The sequence below is a fragment of the Hirundo rustica genome, chromosome W (genome assembly GCF_015227805.2).
Source record: "Hirundo rustica isolate bHirRus1 chromosome W, bHirRus1.pri.v3, whole genome shotgun sequence".
NCBI classification, from domain to species: Eukaryota; Metazoa; Chordata; class Aves; order Passeriformes; family Hirundinidae; genus Hirundo; species Hirundo rustica.
In genome coordinates this window covers 18748618-18770102 of record NC_053487.1, presented here as the reverse complement: position 1 = coordinate 18770102, position 21485 = coordinate 18748618, and the positions used below count along the sequence as shown (strand labels likewise).

The window sequence follows — 21485 nt, the reverse complement described above, 5'->3', positions numbered from 1 at the left end:
AGAGCTGCTCCATGGGGCCCAGGGGACATCTCCCTTGGCCCGGGCCAGCAGCGGGGCAGGCCTCAGAGTCAGCTGGATGTTAGCAGCTACTGGGCTCGGGCTCTGTTGAGACAGGGAATAATCCCTCCCTCGGCCCGGGAGTCATCAGGTCCACCCCAGCCGAGATGGCGGCAGCATCTGGGCTCAGGCCAGGCCGCCAGGCCCAGGAGGGCCACACAGAGGAACGGGGCTGGCCCTGTTACCTGTTCCAAAGCAGGGAGGAAAAGGGAAGTTTCCCAAGATTCCTCCCATATTTAGCCCTGTGTGTTCACAGAGACGTATCACTTTCTAATTGGTAAGTCAAGCTACTTCAAAGCCAGTCACTAATTGGTTTAGCTATAACTTCCTGAAAAATCACTTCCCCATGTCAAACTACCACACATCATCAATTTTGATCTCCGGCAGAGCAACACAGCTCTGAAGATTTGCATGTGCGGAACCAATTTCTAAAAGGGTCCACAGTTGGGTGCACAATGGCAAGGCCTAGCTGATTTACTAACCTAGGGGAGAAAGTACATGTGTTTTATTGCCAACAGGTCTGAAGTGGTTACCTGTTCGTCTGGACAAACATCAATCGCCTTCAAGGAGATGAGGCCCATTGAGAAAAGAAATGACCTAATCACCATCCAGCCCGCATGGCCAAGGCAGGAGCAGGGGTAGGACTGCCAGGAACGTGGCTGCGTCTGGAGGCTTATAGAGGCAGCCTGCCAACAGAGGCCTTGTGTCCCACTGCACCTGTTGTTGTGCATTATTTGGGTTTATATTGTATTTCATTTTTATATTGGGTTTTGTAATGGTTTCTTCTGTAACCCCCTGTTCCCCTGGAAAATGTAGCGTCCTGAGATTTGTCCCAGCTCCTTTTCCCCACCCATTCTCCCACATTGGAATGTAACCCAACTCTGTCCCACTCCCACCTTATCCCTGATTGGGTAGTGGCTTGTCCCTTCCTCTAGCCCCTTCCCCCTGGATAAAAGCCAGGAGAAGCACATGGATCTCTCTCTTAGGATGGGGACAGGGACGGGAACTGGACTGGGCTCCTGACCCTGTGGGGGCAGGACCACAGACTGAATAAAGCCGTGATTCCCCCGGGACCAAGGGCAGACTCTTTCCTTTGCCATCGACGGATGCCTGCTCTCTCAAAAGGAAAAAGGTTCTAGCTGCTCTGGGATCTTTGGGATGCTGAGGAAAAAATCCTTCCAACTGTGGTGTCTCTCAAGCTAGACCAGGCAAAAACGGAGCGGGGGCTCCGAAAGAGAGAGACACTGCAGGTGACCCCCAAGCGTGGTGCCCAAAGCCACAAGGGGCTCCCAGAAGGCTCGAAGAACCACGTGTGGAGCACGTGGCCGAGGAACCTCACTCAGAGAGACAGACCCGTCAGGATTGGCGTTCGCTGTGGAGTCTCCAAAACACCGGACTGTCACCCTGGTTTTTCTGAGTTTTTTAAAGCCTTTTGATTGTTCATAAAATGGAGTCAGACTTTTTAGCTGCTGTACAATATCAGGGGCAGTTTTCACTTTTTCTCACACATGTAACATAAACAAATCCTTTGTTTTTCATTCTCTGTCCTTTGTTTGCATATTTCTAACATGAAAACAATTGTAACTGACGGCTGGTCTGGCCAGTTGGCTGAGGGGTGAAAACTCCAGAAGCCAATCTTCAGCCAGACCCACAAATGTATAAAAAGTAAGAAATAAACAGGCAGAGGCTCTCCGCCTTGTTCTCCGCCTTGGCTCAGCCTTGAGCTCTCGGAGGAACCCTCTGCCCTGCGAAATCTCTCGTCTCTCGTGTGATTGCTTTTGATTGCTTTGCGTATCCCAGTCACACCGGACTCCACAGAGAGAGGCTGTGGTTTTCCCTTGGACTTAAAAAACCCATCGGATTTCTGGGAAGAAGCCCCCCGGAACGGCAGGCAGCTCCCAGAGAAGGCAACCACGTGTTTGTGGACAGCCGACCCTGGGGACCGAAACTGGAAGCTCTTTTTGCACCAAAATAGTCAGTTTCAGGCAGAGGAGCGACTGGGAAGCTTTTTCATCTTCATGCTGGAGTTTGGTAAGTATTCCCAACTTGGGAATCTTAGGAAAAACCTTTCAGAGGCTTTAAACCTCAGGGTGGGGTTTTTCCTTTGGGGGAAGGTTCTTGCCTTCAGGGCAAACCTTCAGAGTGCTTTTAAAAGCAATTCAGTTTAGGCTGCACAGCCCCGGGGTGGGGGAAAAGCAACAGTTTCTCCTCCCGGCTTCTTTTCTCTCCAGCGAGGTTTTTTGTGGCTTTTTTCCCCTTTTGGTTTCCCAGTTGCAGTCAAAGGGGACACAGAAACTTAAAATCTGAGCCAAAAATGGCTGTTAGGCTGTCTGTATCTCAAAAAAGGGTCTTTTACAAAATTTTTAGAGCCTTGGATGATGGTGGGACTCATTGTTAAAAGAAACAGTTGAAAAAATTTATTTGCTGGTTGTGTTCTCACTTTCCCCATGTATCATTAGAACAAATAAGCTTCCCAGAATTTTGGGAAGCTGTTGCAAATAAATTGGCTGAATCAGGCACTCCTAAGGACAGAGAAACTGCAAATTTTGCTCTCTGGAGTTTGCAAATTCGGCTTGCATTGCAAAAGCAAAATGAGGTGAAAAAACAGCGAGTTCCTAGTGAATTTTCCCCAGTTCCCTCAGTTTCTCCCTCTCCTGACCCCAAAATCCCTTCCCCAGGCTCAGATATTCTGAGGAAAGCAGCCCACGAGACAGGGCAGGGAAGCTGCAGCTCCCCTGGCTTTCCCCGAATTCCTGAGTGCCCCTGCTCAAGTAATCCTGGCCAGACTGCTTGAGAAACTCCTAAACTTTCCCCAAACCTCCCTTCTTCCCCAGTTTGTAAATCCTGTGTTCGGTTTACTCTTGCAGACAGTTTGGGTGCTCAAAATCCCCATTTTACTGATCCCCAAGCTAGTTTCAGTTCTGTGGGGGGGTCACAAGATGGCGGCGATCATGCTGCATTTTTTTCTTTTGTTCCCCAAAATGCCCGGTGCCATGTGCTATCAAAACATGTGGAGCCTTTTTCTTTGTCTCTCCCTTCTTCCCACAATCTCTTTCGTAACCTGAGCAACCCTTTCCTCTCCCCAGACCTCTCCTTCACTTCGGTGCTGCCCCCAGCACCGCCCTCTCCTCCAACTCCGCCCCCTACCCTCAAACCTCCACCGTCCAACTGCGCCCCTTGTGAGTTAGGCTTCCAGCCCCTCCCTGCTTTTGGTTCCCAGGGTTTCCCAGGCCACAATACCAGTTCCCACGCCCTGTGGGGGGGGGGGGGCCCAGAAGCAGGAACCGATCCCGGCTTTTCTGCCACTCCTGTCACATATCGATGGTCAAAAAGGGGGAGTGTTGTCCATGGTGATTAGGACCCCTTCCCCCAACAAGCGACTCGGGATTTATGCAAGGCTAATATTGAATTTGGATGCAAAAGTGAATGCTTTCACAATCTTTTAAAAGCAAATTTAGCAGGAAATCTTATACTTCCCTTTGACCTCTGACAGCTTTTTTCTTCCCTATTGTCGTCCACATAGTTTAGACTTTGGTAAGGAGCATGGAAAAAAAATTAAGAGATTTACTTCCCGAGCTTTGGCAAAATCCTGAAACGGCTGTTGATAATAACAACTTGCCAATTCGATAAGAACATCTATGTGGTGATGGTGAATGGGTCTCAGCACTCAAGCAGGCTCAGGAAATTTCTTCAGCTGTTTTGGAGCACATCAAAGATGCTGCTTCCAAAGCATTCTTTTCAATCCAGCCCGATGGGCCTTTCCAACCCTACAGTAAAATAAAGCAGCTTCCATCAGAACCTTTTGTAACGTTTGTGAAGCGATTAACCTGAGCTATCGAGTTACAGGTTGTTATAAATAAAATCGACCAGATTCGATGTATCAAAATTTAGAATTTTATTGTGAGACAAAATATCAGTCTCAGAAAGCCACAATTAAAAGGACAGCGCCGAGCCCGGGATCGGCGCCGGGTGAACACGGATATCAAGCTCTGCCAGCCTGGTATCCCCCCAAGTTCACAATTTTGGGTCTCCAGCCACCCTTTTTTATACACTAGATCGCGGAGTGAAGTCCGAGATTCTGACGTTATCCTCTCCGAGGCGTCTTCATTAATTATGCAAGTCCCGGTATCGGGAGTCTGAATGGACCGGTAGGGTGGAACAATGCAGCTGATGGCCGAGCCCTGGTGTGTCATGGATATGTTAATTTCGACGGAGACGAGTAGAGATATCCATCTGAAGTGATTATCTTGGTCTCCGGACTTGTACCTCCGTTTTCCGTTGTCTTTTGTATCCTTTCAGGGATTCCCGGCAGCGATAGTTTCTAGGCCCCCTCTCTGGTAATTCAAACAAGCTCTTTCTGTGTCCCTCCCACACCTTTTCAGGCTAGGGATATTTTGTATTTTGTTGAATCCCCCGTCTTCCCAAGTTAACCCACAAAATGCTAAAACAAAACCTAACTTCTAACATGCTACTTTATACAGGACTTATAATCATACATTCGGTATTACAATTTATATTCTATTAACATGAAGTAACTTCAGAGCAGATGTTACATTCCTTTTTGACGACCTGTAGCCAAAGCATGTTTGTGTCTCTCTCCTGGTAGTTAATGCATGTTTGTGTTTCCCTCCTGGTAATTCTTAATCATGTTATGTCTCGTGCTTCCCCCTCCCTTGTCCTTTCAAGCGAGAGGAATTCCTGCACTCTCTTCTGAGTTGCTTAACTCTGAGTTAACTCAGAGTTTGTTGGATTAAAATAAAACCTTACATTTATTTAGATGATATTAAATTTTATCTATCAACACGAATTAACTTTAGGACATATATCACAATCCCCCCTCTTCCAAATTCACCAATTTAATTCGTGTTCCGGTTATAGTCTTTTTTCTCTGTCAAGATAAAAAAGCCTCTTAACCATTATTCTGTTAACATTTCCCCTGTTGTTTTACTCCAATATGTTTTCCCATTCAGGGCACCCATTTTTTTTAGTTTCTTCTTATCATAACATAAGGGGTTAACTTGTAAATATCCTACAAAAGTACTTTCTCTCCTTTTTTTTTTCTCCAATCCAGACAGTCTTGTTACATTCTTTGCAGGTGGGGATGAGAGGAAGACTGCTTACCTCCCTTCTCCTCCTAGATATTGCCATCGGGTGATTGGATCTGTTCAATTTAGCCCCTTCATTCCATTTGTGATTCTCCCCCCTTTTTAGTGTAAACCAGTCTACTCGTACCCTGGATTCTGAAACTCCGTTCTTGGTAAAGTTTGAAGGAACCGTGGAGGGATTAGTTCCCTTCCCTATTCCCTCTTGGGGTTTGTGGAGGCCATTCGTGGGGTACCTGGCTCGACTCAGGATCACCAGGGTTACCCATAGACCTATCCCTCTGCTCCACCCTTCGCCCGTTGGGTTGCCACCAGCGGCGGGGTAAACCATCTTCTTGGCAGCAGGGATATTCTTCCGGGTCCCTGCCGGTGCTTCTCTGAGCGTATCGCCTTTTGTACTGTTCCCACCTAGTTCTCCTTATTTGATCTGCTCTACAGGGTACTTTCAACGTTCTCCTGCACTCAATTACGAGTGGATCCGCCCTTTTATTTAATCCTCCCCTTATCCCGTTAGTGAAATAGTGGAACCACTCAGGAGAATCCAATTCGAACAATCCCGATTCTGTGGCAACGTATAGGAATAGATTGGTAAGCCTGACTTCCTCCTCGTAACAAGGTACACACAAATTCCAAGGTCTAGCTCCCCAGATACAATGAGTTACCCAAACTTGCTCACAATACCCGCACTTAAAATGAACAAAAGGATAGCAGGGACATCCTGCCTGGGTGCAACTTATCCGATAAGCGCTGGTCATTGGGTGTCTCGATGAATTCTCAGCTTTAAATCTCCAGGCGCTGAGGTGATTTTCCACTGCGGAGAGCTGCTGTGTTGTTCCACCTTTTTCACTCGGGAGGAATGGGTCCAGCCTTTTTCTGCTGTTCTCACTGCAGTATCTGTAGTGAGGAGGACGAGGAAAGGTCCCTCCCAATGCGATGACAGCGGGGCTTCTTTCCACGCTCTGATTAGCACCCGATCACCCGGCTGGATTTTGTGGATAGCAAATCCCATGGGGGTGCTTTGTGCTATTAGTCCACGTCTCCGTAGTTCCTGTAAGTTTTTGTTAATCAAGACAATATAAGACTGGATCTGACAATCCTCTACTCGGGGGTGTCCAATTGGCATTCCATGCTCATAGGGCATTCCGTACAGCATCTCGAATGGAGATAATCCCGAACCTGAATGAGGTTGCGTCCTAATATTTAGGAGGGCTAGAGGGAGGCATTTAATCCATGTCATTTTAGTTTCCAGCATAAGTTTTGACAACTGTGCCTTCAGAGTTTGATTCATTCTTTCTACTTGACCTGAACTTTGAGGATGCCAAGGTGTATGATATTCCCATCTGATCCCCAGAGCTTCTGCCAAGTTCCTTATGACCTTGGATGTAAAATGGGTTCCCTGATCTGAATCTATGGAGTCAGGGATCCCATATCCGGGTATTATTTCCTCTAGCAACCTGCGTGCTACTGTTTGAGCTGTAGCCCTGGGGCTAGGGAATGCCTCTACCCAATGTGTTAATTGATCTACTATTACTAGCAGGTATCTATATCTCCCTATTTTGGGTAACTCTGTGAAATCCACTTGTATTCTTCCAAAAGGACGATATGCTAAGGGGCGTCCCCCCCCAATGCATTGTGCCTAACCTTTGACTTATTAATTTTCTGGCACACTAAGCAACTCTGAACCTCCTGCTTTGCTAACTCAAAAATACCTTTGCATCCAAAGAACTTTAGAAATTGTTCTGCTAAAGCTTGAGTTCCCCAATGGGTTCGTGCATGTAATCTCTTCAATATGGTCCTGGCATAAGCCTTTGAAATCAATTCCCGACCGTCAGTCAATTTCCACTTTCCATTTACTAAAATACCCCCTATTTTCTTGAAATCCTCAATCTCCTTTTCTGTAGGATGGGGAGAGAATTCTCTGGGGTTTTCTGTTCTGCTATCCGGGGTGTCCAGGGTGAGGAGAGCTGCTTTCCTGGCTTCCTGATCAGCCAGATTATTGCCACGTATTCTGAATTGTAATCCAGCTTGGTGACTTTTCACATATACTACTGCAATAGCTTTTGGTTCCCTTACTGCCTTGAGAATTTGCCTTATCAAATCCTCATGTATTAAACCTTTCCCTCTAGTGTTCACTAGTCCTCTCTCCTCCCAAATTTTCCAAAAGTATGCACTACCCCAAAAGCATATTTTGAGTCAGTAAAAATAGTCCCTATTTTTCCCTTAAGTTCTTTGAGAGCTTGTAATACAGCATACAATTCACATGCCTGGGCTGACCAAGAAGTGCCCAGGGGCCTGATTTTACTACTTCCCCAGTTTTCCCATCTATAATAGCATATCCTGATTTTCTTTTCCCTTCTATAACTCTGGCTGACCCATCTACGAACCATTTTTCCCCTTCTTCAAGTTCCTCGTCCTCCAGATCCTCTCTAATTTTTGTTTGTAATTCTATTAGGTCTGTACAACTATGTATAGGCTCAGATGAAGCTTCCCCAAACAGGAACCCAGCAGGGTTACTTGCTTGTGTTGTTTTTAATTCTAATTCTGGAGCATGAAGAAGGATGGCCTCATATTTCAAAAGTCTTGCATCCGTGAGCCATTTCTCAGCCTTTTGTTGCAAAACTGTTCTTACATTATGTGGGGTATAAACTGTGATGGGAGCCCCAAAAGTAATCTTTTTGGCTTCCGCTACCAATAAGGCAACAGCTACTATTGCCTGTAAACATGTAGGCCACCCCCTGCTTACAGGGTCCAATAGTTTGGAAAGGTAACCTACAGGCTTTCTATCTCCAGCCCATTCTTGTGTCAAAACCCCATGTGCTGTGTGGTTCCCTACATTTACAAATAATTGGAATTTCTTATTTATATCAGGGAGGCTTAATACTGGGGCAGTTACCAAAGCACCCTTTAATTGTTCCAGTTCTTTATCATCCTGTTCTGTCCATTTTATCTTTTCTGCATTTAATTTTTCATACAAAAATTTAGCCTTTTCACTATACCCTTCTATCCATTGTCTACAGTATCCTAACAGCCCCAATAGCTGACGTACTTGTCTTTTGGTTTTAGGGGGAGGCAGTTCTATAATCCCAGCTATCCTTGCAGGATCTAATTTCTTTTTTCCTTTTACCAACCAATGCCCTAGATATTTCACCCCAGATTCAGTGAACTGTAACTTTTGTTTTGCTACCTTCAATCCTTTTTCCCCTAGAAAGTTCAATAAATTGATGGTGCATTCTCTTACACCTTCCTCTGTTTCACCAGCCACCAATAGGTCATCTACATACTGTAAGATCTTTGTCTCTTTTTTAGGGGAAAACTGACTTATCAATTGCTTTAAAGCTTGCCTAAATAAGTTGGAAGAGTTTACAAAAGCCCTGAGGCAGGGTGGCCCATCTCAACTGTTGCTTACATTTGTTTCAAGTCTTCCCATTGAAATGCAAAAAAATCGCGATTGCCTTCGGCTAAAGGGCAGGTCTAATATGCATCTTTTTAAGTTACTTACACTATACTATGTATCTTTTGGGGAGACCCCGCTCAGAAGCGTGCATGGGCTTGCTACTGAGTCTTAGCTGTCTTATTCACTGCTTTCAGATTCTGCACTAATCTATAACTCCGGTCTGTCTTTCTCACGGCTAGCATCAGGTTACCACTTCAGGACACACACGGCTTTGAAATTCTCTTGCTCACTTAGGTCATCTACTACAGGCTTCAGTCCCCGTCTTCCTTCTAAAGGGATTGGGTACTGCCTGATCCTTATGGGATCTTCAGGCCTCTCAATTTCAATTGAAATGGGTTCCATAACCAATTTTCCGGCTTCTTTCCCTGTATGCCATACCTTGGGGTTAATTTTGTCCTCATCTTCACAGGTTAGTTTATATATGCTAACCATAATCTGTGAATTCCTTACAATGAGGTTAATACCCAGTGCAACAATCAGATCCCTACCCAGCAGGTTGTAATCAGCTTCTTCTACTAACAACATGTCCCTCAAGCAAATTTTATTCTCTGATTCAATTTCCACATTTTTTACTATGGGTACCTTAAACGGTTCCCCTTTAGCTCCTATAACTACCATAGATTCTTTGCTTATTTGGCATCCTGGGGGCAACTGTTTAAATGTACTTTTCTCAGCCCCAGTGAGACGTTAATTTTGAGGAACTAAGGATTTTTTTGGAAAGTTAAGATAATAAGTTGCTGAACTAGCTGAAGTAGATAGGTAATCTTTGTTCGCAGTTAACAGAAGCCGGATCTTAGATAAGCTACCCCGGATCTTGTAACTCATTTCTTGTCAGGTTTATGTTTATGTAGTTGTCCTTGTCATGAAAAACAGAATGTGGTAAATAAGACATAAGATAGCTGCAGATTTCCTGCTTAAAGGACCCATTGAACACAGGAAACTGTAAGTTCTACCAAGGAATCATTTGTCACGAATGCATTGAAAAGGTAGAAAGGTCAGGACGAGGAAGACTCATCTTACTTCCTCATTTTAGGTGACCCCTCCCCAAAATAGACCCCCGACTCATTTTAAGAAACAAAGTACGCATGCTTAATAGCCTTTTTGCCAATTAGCATACGAAGCGAGGAATGGGAGGTGACAGGGGTATGAATATGCATTTGTATTTTGGATATTCAACACTTTTGTGAATAAAAGACTTTGTAATTACCTGTGAATTTCGCAGTGCGAATTAGGGAACTATCCCGCGTGCTGCCCGGCCGTAATAAACATACACTTTCTAACTTTAAACTGTTAGAGAGTTTTTGTCCGTCACAGTTGGGTATCGATACTAGATCAATACCCATATTTCTTTAATAAATCATTTTGGCGAGCCAGGCAGGAGACTGCTCTCTCTGGCCGTGGGGCCAGCGGGGTCCAGGACCCCTCTGGGCGCCCACCCGGAATTTTCTGGGAAGAGGGCTCCTGCGGTCCTGCTGACCACCCGGGGAAAGACCAGAACCTGCTGGAACTACGGACAAAAGGTATGTTTATATTTGAAAATAGGTACCTTGGTATAGGCGGTTGGTAAGACACTGAGAGACGTCTCGTGCACAACATACGCCTCTTGGGTTTGTTTGTAAAAGTTGTGTCAGCTCTGCGGAGCTTGGTATCAGTGGTTTGGTAGTCCGTGTCCCGTAGTGGGGACAGCGGCAACCTGTCTTTGTTGTGTCATCTTGCAGTTTAAAGGTGCCTTGGTAGTCCGTGTCCCGTAGTGGGGACAGCGGTAACCGGTTTTTTGTTGTGTCATCTTGCAATTTAAAGATGACTTGGTAGTCCGTGTCCCGTGATGGGGCAGCGGCGGCAGTAAAATAACCGGTGTTGTTGTTGTGTATTAGGAGCAGTGGTGGCTCCGGTTACAGTTTGTGGTTCAAAGGTACCTTGACAATCCGTAATCCGTGTGGCGAGCCCGTGCTGGGACGCGAAGGGTCCCGTTGTGGGTCGCGGAAAATCCCGATTGCGGCCCCGAGTGCACGGAGTGTGTGTGGTGTGAACGGATCCGTGTTCTGTGGTCTCGTGGTTTTGTGTGTTTGTGTCTTTAGGTGTGGAAGAATTATTGGTGCACCGTATGTATCGTAGTCTGTGGGAGTTTGTGTAAGCGTTTTGATTTGTGTGATTTTGGAGTGTGTTAGTAACCTGTGTAAATGGTTTTAGGAGTTTTGCAAGCTTGAAGTTGTAAAAACCTTTTGAATTCCCCGCCTGATCAGTGGAGGGATACCTCTGTTTCCAAGAGCGGAAGGATTTAAAGTGTTTGTATTGTATCCAGATTGTGTGCTGGAGGGGAATTAGACTGTGTGTGAGCTTGAACAGCGTGTGCTTTTGGCAACAAAATTTTGCTTACGTTTTGTTAGGTGAAAAAAGTATTTGTGTAAGTTTAAATTGTTTGTTTTTGAACTAAAAGGAGCAAGCGGCGTAAGGAGGTTTGAAACCTGAGCCAGCCCCAGCAATTGGGAGGGGGTGATTTGTTTCCCTGGTAACCGCGGGGGAATCCAGGCTCTGCAGCCTCGGGCCGTGTCTCTAAACTCCCTGTAAAACCCTAAGAAGTTCTTTTGGCGAGTGAGTGTTTTAGTTAAAGGGAAAAAGGTTTTGCTTGTTTGTGAGGCTTGCAGTTGCTAGAGTGTGTGTGGCAATATTTTAAAGTCCTGGTGGTGTAGTCCTTAACCACAGAGGAGTGGAGAGGCAGCGTGGGATCAGGGTTACCCCCCACCTCCTTCTCACGGAGGGATTTGTGTGTGGTGTCCCGGCCGAAATCCGTATGATTTTTCGGCGGGACCTTGTTGAAACTTCTGGTGGAGTGTGTTTGGGGTCGTGAGGGACCCCTGGCTATTTTCTTTGCGAGCCTAAATCGGTTGGTGTTTGGAGTTGGGTCTCTCTAAGAAAAGGCTTTGATTGTGTGCAGAAAGCAGAGAGCCCAGAACTTATGCCCAGAGCTAGCAGAAATAGCCGATAAATTTTTGGTGCTGAGAAGCGTAGTTGAAGTAGTCTGCTTTGTGTTTTGTAACATCTTGGACCAAAAGGGATTCTAAACATGGGGGCAAATGAGAGCAAAGAGATTCCCAGAGGAAGCCCTTTAGGGTGTATCTTAACACACTGGAAGGAACTGGTGGGCTGTGGTGGTACCGAAACTAAGAGGGAGCTTGCTAAGCTTTGTACACAATGGTGGCCATTATATAAACTTGATGAAGGTGTGAAGTGGCCAGTAAACGGTACACTGGACTATGAGACATTATTACAATTGATGCTTTTCCTTCGGCGTGAACAAAAGTGGCAAGAAGTAGCTTATGCTGATATGTTTTTCACTCTCAGGAATCATCCCGAGTGGCAAAGGGATTGTGGAATGAGGTCACCATCTGATCCTTTAGTATTAGCCCTTGAAAAGGATAATAAAGCTACTAAAGGGAAGCCCAAACGGTGTTGTAGTACCTGCTCGATAAATCAGAGGTGCACCCATCCTGACAAAGTATACCAAGCAGAGGCTTTGGAACAAGAGACAGAAGACATACTTAAGCCAGCCCCTAGGAGGCAGGAAAGGAGGAGGGTGGTGGGGGACGCAAATTCAGAACCATCATTGACTCCAACCCCCCCCACTTCATCTTTAGCTTCATCTTCCTTAGGGAGGACAGCAAATGAGGTAGGGGTTTCTCCACCCACTCCTAAACCTCGGGATCCACCACTGCCTAGCAGTGACAGTGAGTGGGATGAACCTGAACCCCTCCCACCAGGTCCTAAGTTTCCCTCACGAGGACCTATAGCATCAAGGACCCGAAAACAAACCAGAGTTGTCGTACAAGCACCTCTAAGACAAGCAATAACCTCTGATGGGGAAACAAAACTGATTAAAGTTCCCTTTTCCTCAATTGATTTAGAAATTTGGGAAAGGATTGCTAAGGGCTATCGAAGTGATCCAATAGGGGTTGCTAAGAAAATGAAGTTTATGATTAAGCAGCATTCACCTGATTGGGCAGATCTGCAACTGCTACTTGATGCCTTAACAGAAACTGAGTAACAATTAGTTTTGAAAGTAGCTGGGGATCTGGCTGAAGATGATTGTAGGACAACACAGGAGGATGTTAAAGATGTATTTCCCCTTCAAGACCCAGGCTGGGATCCTAATGATGATGAGGAGTTAGGGCAGTTAAAAAGATACCAAGAACTAATAGTAAAAGGGCTAGAAAGAGCAATCCCCAAAACCATAAACTGGTCAGCCTTATATGCTATCAAACAGGGCCCCTCTCAAACACCTTCTGAATTTCTAGATCACCTGCGAGACGCAATGCGCCGACACGCCACCCTGGATCCTGGATCTGATGAAGGAACGCAGCAATGAATAAATTTATTTTTAGGACAATCCACAGGAGATATCAGGCGGAAACTCCAGAAGATCCGGGGCCCAAACAGCCGGAATTTAGAAACTTTATTAGATGAGGCCTGGAGAGTTTTTAGTAACCGGGAAGGAGGGTATAAACAAGGGATGAAGAAACTAGCAGCAGTAGTAAAAGAAGGAGAAAAAGGGAAACATGGGCAAGGTCCACCAAAACAAGGACCACCCCGACTAGGAAAAGATCAATGTGCATTTTGTAAGAAATTTGGTCACTGGAAAAACCAGTGCCCAGAATTGAGAAAGGGTAATGAACATAGAAAAGGTGATCAGAAAAGGGAAAAAGTAGTTGCTCATGTAAAAGAGGACTGAAGGGGACCGGAGGGCCCTACCCTAGGGGACCCTCTGGTTATAGTTAAACTGGGGAACAAAGAAAAAGAAGTGAAATTTTTGATAGATACAGGGGCAACATTTTCAGTGTTGAATAAGGCCCTAATACCTGTAACCAATGACTATGTTATGGTAAAGGGGGCAACTGGCCAATCTGAAAGAGCTTATTTTTGTAAACCATTGAAGTATAAATTGGGAAAACAGTGGGGCATCCATCGATTTTTATACATGCCTAATGCTCCATCTGCACTTTTGGGCAGAGATTTGCTAGAGCAGCTGGAAGCAAGAATAATATTCAAAAATGGGGAAATTAGTTTGGAGGTAAAGGATCAACAATATGTAGAACTGTTAAGCTTAATGCTAATAACCAAAGAAATTGAAGTGGCAAGTGAAAAGGAAAATTTTAGGAAAATAATGGATCAAGTATTTCCAGGAGTGTGGGCCTCCAATATACCAGGTAGAGCAAAGAATGCACTACCAGTGCAAATCAGGCTTAAAGAAGGAGGACAGCCAGTAAGGGTTAAACAATACCCCCTAAAGAAAGAAGATATAGAAGGGGTTAGCCCAATTATTGAGAACTTTCTGCAGCTAGGACTACTGAGAGAGTGTCAATCTGATTTTAATACTCCTATTCTGCCAGTAAAGAAACCTGATGGGTCATACAGATTAGTACAAGATTTAAGGGCTGTTAACAAGGTAACTGAAGACTTGTATCCAGTGGTTGCCAATCCCTACACCTTGTTAACCCGTTTAACGCCTGAACTAACTTGGTTTACTGTTCTAGATCTAAAGGATGCTTTCTTTTGCCTCCCTCTCCATGAAGCCAGCCAGAAAATTTTTGCATTCGAGTGGGAAAGCCCTAAAACTGGAAGAAAAACTCAGCTCACATGGTGTGTGTTACCGCAGGGGTACAAGAACTCCCCCACTATATTTGGGGAACAGCTTGCCAAGGATTTAGAGTCCTGGGAACCTCCACCAGGAGAAGGACAGTTACTCCAGTATGTGGATGATCTCTTAATAGCTACCCGGACCCAGGAGACATGCGTGGACTGGACGGTAAGCCTCCTAAACTTTCTAGGCCTGCAGGGGTATCGAGTATCCCAGAAGAAAGCCCAAATAGTGAGGCAAACAGTTATTTACCTGGGTTACGAAGTAAGTGCTGGACAAAGGACTCTGGGGCAGGATCGCAAGGAAGCAATATGCCAGACCCCAAAACCTCAGACAGTGAAAGAACTAAGAACCTTTTTAGGCATGACAGGGTGGTGCAGACTGTGGATTTATAACTACGGGTTGCTTGTTAAACCTCTGTATGCCTTGATCACGGAAGGGAGCAGAGATCTTCAGTGGACAAAAGAAGCAACTCAAGCCTTCGACCAGCTAAAGAAAGCCCTTATGTCAGCTCCAGCCCTAGGACTTCCAAACGTGAGTAAACCATTTTTCCTGTTTTCTCATGAGAAGCAGGGGATTGCCTTGGGAATATTAGCACAGAACTTAGGCCCGTACCGGAGGGCAGTGGCCTATCTTTCCAAGCAACTGGACACAGCAGCTAAAGGATGGCCAGGGTGCCTCAGAGCAGTTGCAGCAGTAGCAATCAACATCCAAGAAGCACGCAAATTCACCCTAGGCCAGAAGATGACTGTGCTAGTATCTCACACAATGTCTGCAGTCCTTGAGGCAAAAGGGGGACATTGGCTCTCCCCACAGAGATTTCTGAAGTACCAAGCCATACTGGTAGAACAAGATGATGTTGAAATTGTGGTAACTAACATTGTGAACCCAGCTTCCTTCCTCAGCGGGAGCATGGGAGAACCAGTGATCCATGACTGCCTGGAGACCATTGAAGCCACATACTCCAGCCGCCCAGATCTGAAGGACACCCCGCTTGAGGATGCTGACACCTGGTTTACTGATGGAAGCAGCTATGTCGTCAGTGGAAGAAGGCATGCTGGGTATGCAGTTACCACAAGCAGAGAGGTAATAGAGTCTGGGCCATTACCAACTAATACATCTGCACAGAAGGCTGAAATAATGGCCTTAATCCGAGCCCTAGAGCTGGCAAAAGGAAAAGAGATCAACATCTACACGGACTCAAGGTATGCATTCGGAGTGGTTCATGCTCACGGAGCCATCTGGAAGGAAAGAGGACTGCTGAATTCACAAGGCAAGAGTATTAAACACGCACAAGAGATACTGAGGCTATTAGATGCCATACAACTACCTGAGAGAGTAGCTGTAATGCACATAAAGGCACACCAAAAAGTGAGCTCTGAATTGGAAGAAGGGAATATGCTGGCGGACAGAGAGGCAAAAGAAGCAGCAAAAGGTGAGGTACCCGATAAGGCTGTTGAGGCAGCATTGATTCCAGATGGAAAAATTTCTATTGAAGGTAAGCCAGTGTACAATAAGAAAGATAAGAAACTTATCAAGGTAGAAAAGGCAAGTTATAATCAGGAGGGATGGGCTGTAACAGAAGAAGGGAAACTTGTAGTACCCTCCTATTTGGTGTGGTCATTAGTACAGAGGGAACATGAGAAAACACACTGGGGAATAGATGCCCTGTATAACCATTTGAAAGAAAGAATCATGGCCAGGAAATTGCAGGGCACAGTGATACAAGTAACTCATCAGTGTAGTCTTTGCCTCCGAACTAACCCTAAAAATACCCCAAAGCCTAAAGTGGGACAAATTGGGAAAGGTTGTGGACCTGGGCAACAATGGCAAATTGATTTTACAGAACTGCCCAGGAAGGGAGGGTATCGTTACCTATTGGTGTTAACTGATACCTTTTCAGCATGGCCAGAAGCCTTTCCTGCCAGGACAGCTAAGGCCCGAGAGGTGACCAAAGCGCTGTTGCAAGAAATAATACCACGATTTGGAGTTCCAGCCACCATATCCTCAGATAGGGGACCATACTTTATTTCAAAAATTGTGCAGCAAGTAAGTCACCACCTGGGAATAGACTGGGAATTGCACACCCCATACCACCCTCAATCTAGCGGCCAGGTGGAAAAGATGAACCATTTGATTAAACAACAAATTGTAAGACTGGGGCAAGAAGCAAATTTGTCCTGGCCTCAGGCTCTCCCATTGGCCTTGTTGCGAATTCGGACAAAACCAAGAGCAAAAGAGAAACTAAGCCCTTTTGAAATATTGTATGGAAGGCCATATGCAGTTCAAGAGGGAACAGCATCCATTCAAGTAGGGGAAGAAACCCTACATGGATATATGGTGGCCCTAAATAAACAACTTAGAGAAATTGAGAAGTATGTGGCTGGAACTCAAAACAGAGAACTAGATGGGCCAGTACATGATGTACAACCTGGGGATTATGTGTATGTTAAGTCTTTTGCAGAAAAAACCTTAGAACCACAGTGGGAAGGACCATTCCAGGTGCTCCTCACTACCTTCACTGCAATCAAGATCCAAGAACAGAAGGCCTGGATCCATCACTCCCGAGTGAAGAAAGCCCCAGAAGGAATTTGGAAAGCCACACCAGGCGATAACGAACTGAAGCTGAAGCTCACTCGGAACAACGAATAAATGGACTAAGAGTTATTTTGGACATTATGTGGAAAGTTGTAACTATTGTAGTAATTACCTTAACCATAGCAGGAGTCAACACAATACCACGAAGGTATAATGTGACTGGGATATACCAGTGCCAAGGAAGAGCCTATGATCCTTACTCTCGTAAGGCTTTAAACAAGATACTAAAAGTCACAAATGCAAGCTTGTGGGAGGGAAGAAATGTTTGGGGATGTAAGTATGCATTCGTACAGGATGGGTTCCACGAGGCTTACCATCCACCCATGAAACTCATCAGGGTTAGTCCTGAATGCTGTGATAAATGCTTGAGTACATGTCTAGAGTTTAGGCTCAAAATAGAAGGGTGTGCGATAAGAGGGTATGACATTGACTTTAACATCACTCAGGTGTGTACTGAGTACCATAAGAACCAGACCAAGATCACTCCACCAGTGCCAAGAAAGGCTGTGATCACCAAGATGCCAGCTATTCCAGAAGTGGAGGAACAAATAACTCCTGTAGTTACCAAAATTGGGCCATATGCTATTAAGAAGACAGGAGTTCAGAAGCTGATAGTTAACCCAAAGTGGTCTTTAAAACGAGTAGAAATGGGAGTTCAGGTAAATGCTTCACACGTTCGGCCAGAATGTGCCCCATTTCTCAGGAACTCCTTTATGGACTGGACTACTTGGCTTCAAAAAAGTATGCCTCCCAATTTTAGGAACAAGAGGGATCTCACTGGATTGCTAGGAACAGGACTGGGAGTGCTGAACACAATAGATTCAGAAGTGTTACTGAATAAATTAACCACAATAGGGAGCGATTTAGTCAAACTACAACAACCTTTGCAATCCTCTCTACTAGCACTAGGTAACAATCACTGGAAATTGACCAAGATATTACCAGAGTGGGAAGACACAGAGGAGCGAGATCATGAAGTAATAATTAATGCACTAGGCACAGCTAGTGAAAGCATCTCGTTGGCCCTAGGGTGTACTCAGGCACAACTGTGGATGCAATCAGTGGCTGCCGCAGTTATCAGGGAAGGTGGAGAAGGAATATTCCCTGCTGAAATTCGCAAAATTGTCTGGGATAATGCCTCTGATATGGAGAGGGAACTTCAGTCCTGGTGGGTGTTGGTCAATTTCACCTATAACCCTGTGACTAGTGTAGTGACAGCCTTTGTTTTAACTATACACGATGCCTCAGTGGACTTAATACACCCAATAGTCCCCTTAGGATTAAACCACGAGGGAACTGTATTGTACCCTTCTGAACACAGAATGTGGGCACGAGAAATTAAAGGAAAGTGGCAAACTATTAATCTAGAGCCCTGTACTGTGAGGAGACAATTAGGATACATATGTGAAGGGACATTAGAGGGTGACAAAGACACTTGTTTAGACACAGACCAAAGTATTTGTCACTTTGAAACACATCCAGGCAAACAGACAACTTCACTTGTGTATATAGGACAAGGTTGTGTCTGTCTTAGGACAGCATGCCCCATCATAAGGATAGACAACCAAATTGTGAATGAGACTCAATTCAATTTGTGTGTTTGCAATTTTGTTAGAATTAAGGGATGTGATTTTTCCTATCGAGTACCCGTAATATCACATCAATATATAAAGGCCAACCTAGCCACTGTGCAGAAGATACTGCCTGTGCCCATAGGAATGAATTTGACTTTAGTTGCTCAATTGCTGAAGCATCATGAATTGAGAGAAATCTTAAAAGAAATTAGAGATGAAGGGAAAAAGACATTAATTACCATACACCATGATACAGAGACCATCAAAGGGGTTTTTAAAAGGCTTGAGGAACATTTGTCTCATCATTGGTGGGATGTGCTTTTTGGGTGGTCACCAACAGCAACCGGAATATTGAATACCTTAATCCACCCTATAGTTGTGTTGCTTATTTTGGTCAGCATAAGTTTAGTGTTATCCATTGTAATACTTGTTTGGAACTGGAGGATGCTACGACGAGTGGCAGCTTTAACATCACTGTCAAAGGCGTATGGCTTGGTCTTGAGAGACACTAGCTGTACAGCTTGGATAGATGAGGAAGACTCTGTATACTGAGTAAAAGAATTTAGTCATTTCAAAGAAGAAGTGGGGAATGAGACGTTAATTTTGAGGAACTAAGGATTTTTTTTGGAAAGTTAAGATAATAAGTTGCTGAACTAGCTGAAGTAGATAGGTAATCTTTGTTCGCAGTTAACAGAAGCCGGATCTTAGATAAGCTACCCCGGATCTTGTAACTCATTTCTTGTCAGGTTTATGTTTATGTAGTTGTCCTTGTCATGAAAAACAGAATGTGGTAAATAAGACATAAGATAGCTGCAGATTTCCTGTTTAAAGGACCCATTGAACACAGGAAACTGTAAGTTCTACCAAGGAATCATTTGTCACGAATGCATTGAAAAGGTAGAAAGGTCAGGACGAGGAAGACTCATCTTACTTCCTCATTTTAGGTGACCCCTCCCCAAAATAGACCCCCGACTCATTTTAAGAAACAAAGTACGCATGCTTAATAGCCTTTTTGCCAATTAGCATACGAAGCGAGGAATGGGAGGTGACAGGGGTATGAATATGCATTTGTATTTTGGATATTCAACACTTTTGTGAATAAAAGACTTTGTAATTACCTGTGAATTTCGCAGTGCGAATTAGGGAACTATCCCGCGTGCTGCCCGGCCGTAATAAACATACACTTTCTAACTTTAAACTGTTAGAGAGTTTTTGTCCGTCACAGTTGGGTATCGATACTAGATCAATACCCATATTTCTTTAATAAATCACCAGAATCTACTAAAAAATCCATTTTTGTTCCTTTGGGTCCTATTTTCAATGTTATCAAGGGCTCTCCCGATGTTATGGACCCCAAAAGATAAAGCCCCTGACGTCCTTAGTCCTCCTGAAACATCTTTTCATCCCTTATCCTCTTTGGACAATCCCGTTTCATGTGTCCTTTTTTTTCTTACAGTAAAAACATTCCAACCCCTCCATTCAATTCCCTGAGGTTCCTTTCTGCGGACGTATTGGCCCCTTAAGGGTTTCTCTGAAGCTTGCGGGCGTTCCTGTTTCTGGGCTTCCCTTACAGCAGCCACTAACACCCTAGCCTGTATTTTCTGTTTTTTCTCATCCCTTCTCATATAGATTTTCTGGGCTTCCCACAGCAATTCCTGCAGTCCCTTCTCCTGCCATCCCTCGATCTTCTCCAGCTTTTTCCTGATGTCCTCCCACGATTTTGCTACAAACTGGGTTTTCAACAGTACCTCCCCCACGGGAGAATCGGGGTCTGTCCCTGAATATATCTGGAGGCTTTTTCTCAATCTTTCTAACCATTCTGTGGGAGTCTCATCTTTCCCCTGACATTCCCTGAAAACCTTACTCAGATTCTGTCCCCGGGGCACGGCCTCTCTGATTCCCTGTATGATGATGTTCCTCATATCAATCATACTTCTCCTACCCTCCTCGGTCTGAGCATTCCATCGGGGATCTTGGCTTGGCCATTTCTGATCTCCGGGAGTGCTCTGAGGGTTTCTCCGTTCCCATTCCCTCATCCCCGCTTGTCTGATCATTTCCCTTTCTTCCGTATTGAACAAAGACCTGAGAATGGCTGTGAGATCTTCATATGAATAGATGCTAGTTCCCAAAAACTCGTCTAGCCTTTCGGAGACCCCTAAAGGGTCATCCATAAGCTTCCCCATCTCCTTTTTGAAGGCTCTTACATCACTGGTATTAATCGGGACGTTTACGTACCCGATGATTCCCGGAGCGGTGGGTATTTCCCTTATGGGGGAGAAGATTGGCCTTTTCACCCTCCCCTTCACTCTCCACCTCATTCATTCTCTTTAGCTGTCTCCTAGTCCTCCTAGCGGGAGGTGAGTGTTTATCCTCTAACGTAACCGGCGGAGCGGGGGCTGCCGGGCTGAGGAACACCGCCAAGTCTAACTCAAGCGGCTGGGGATCGAGGAGTGGGGTCGGGGTCTGGGGAGCCCGCGGCACTCTCCAGGGCGGTCGGGGAGCCGGCACGGGCTCTATCGGAGGAGGGAGTCCGGCCGGTGGGAACGGAGCCACTGCCCGTGGGGGCTGCGACTTCAAGGGAGGAAGGGAGGGCAACGGCACGGGGCCGGGGGTCCCCCGTCCCGAGGGGAACCCTGCTCCCGCGGGGTCCCGCGGACTTCTCCAGTTTGGAAGGGGAGGGGGTGAAGGTACAAGGTAAGGTGGGGGAATGTTATCTAAAGATTCCCACTTATCCCCTGAGACAGCGCTAGGGTTTTCTATCTTTACGTGTAACAGCCTCGCATCAGTTTTTTTTTTTTTTTTTTTTCCCCAGACCCCAGCATATTCCTGTTCCTCCGCATTTCCCTTTTCTCTGACATAAAGCACCAGTGCCTTACATATCCATTCCTCAAACGTTCCAAACACGGGCCAAGTTACGTGATCCCGTATTTCCACCCCTCCCCACACTTCTATGCAATAGTGTACCATCTGTTTCTTGGATTTTCTTTCCCTTATGGGATATTCTTCCCAATGTTCTAACATCCATCCCAGCGGGCTCTCAACTGGGATTTCGGGGATTCCTTTACCGG

At 45.3% G+C, this 21485-nt stretch overlaps 1 protein-coding gene across 1 annotated transcript; it reads left to right on the top strand.

The window, feature by feature from the left end:
• Positions 1-2041: 2041 nt before the first annotated feature.
• On the top strand, positions 2042-18988 carry LOC131378765 (uncharacterized). Its single transcript, XM_058423961.1, has 2 exons — positions 2042-2088; positions 16700-18988. Exon 2 carries the CDS (start codon positions 16924-16926, stop codon positions 18967-18969), a length of 2046 nt encoding a protein of 681 aa, XP_058279944.1. The 5' UTR covers positions 2042-2088; positions 16700-16923; the 3' UTR covers positions 18970-18988.
• Positions 18989-21485: the final 2497 nt, after the last annotated feature.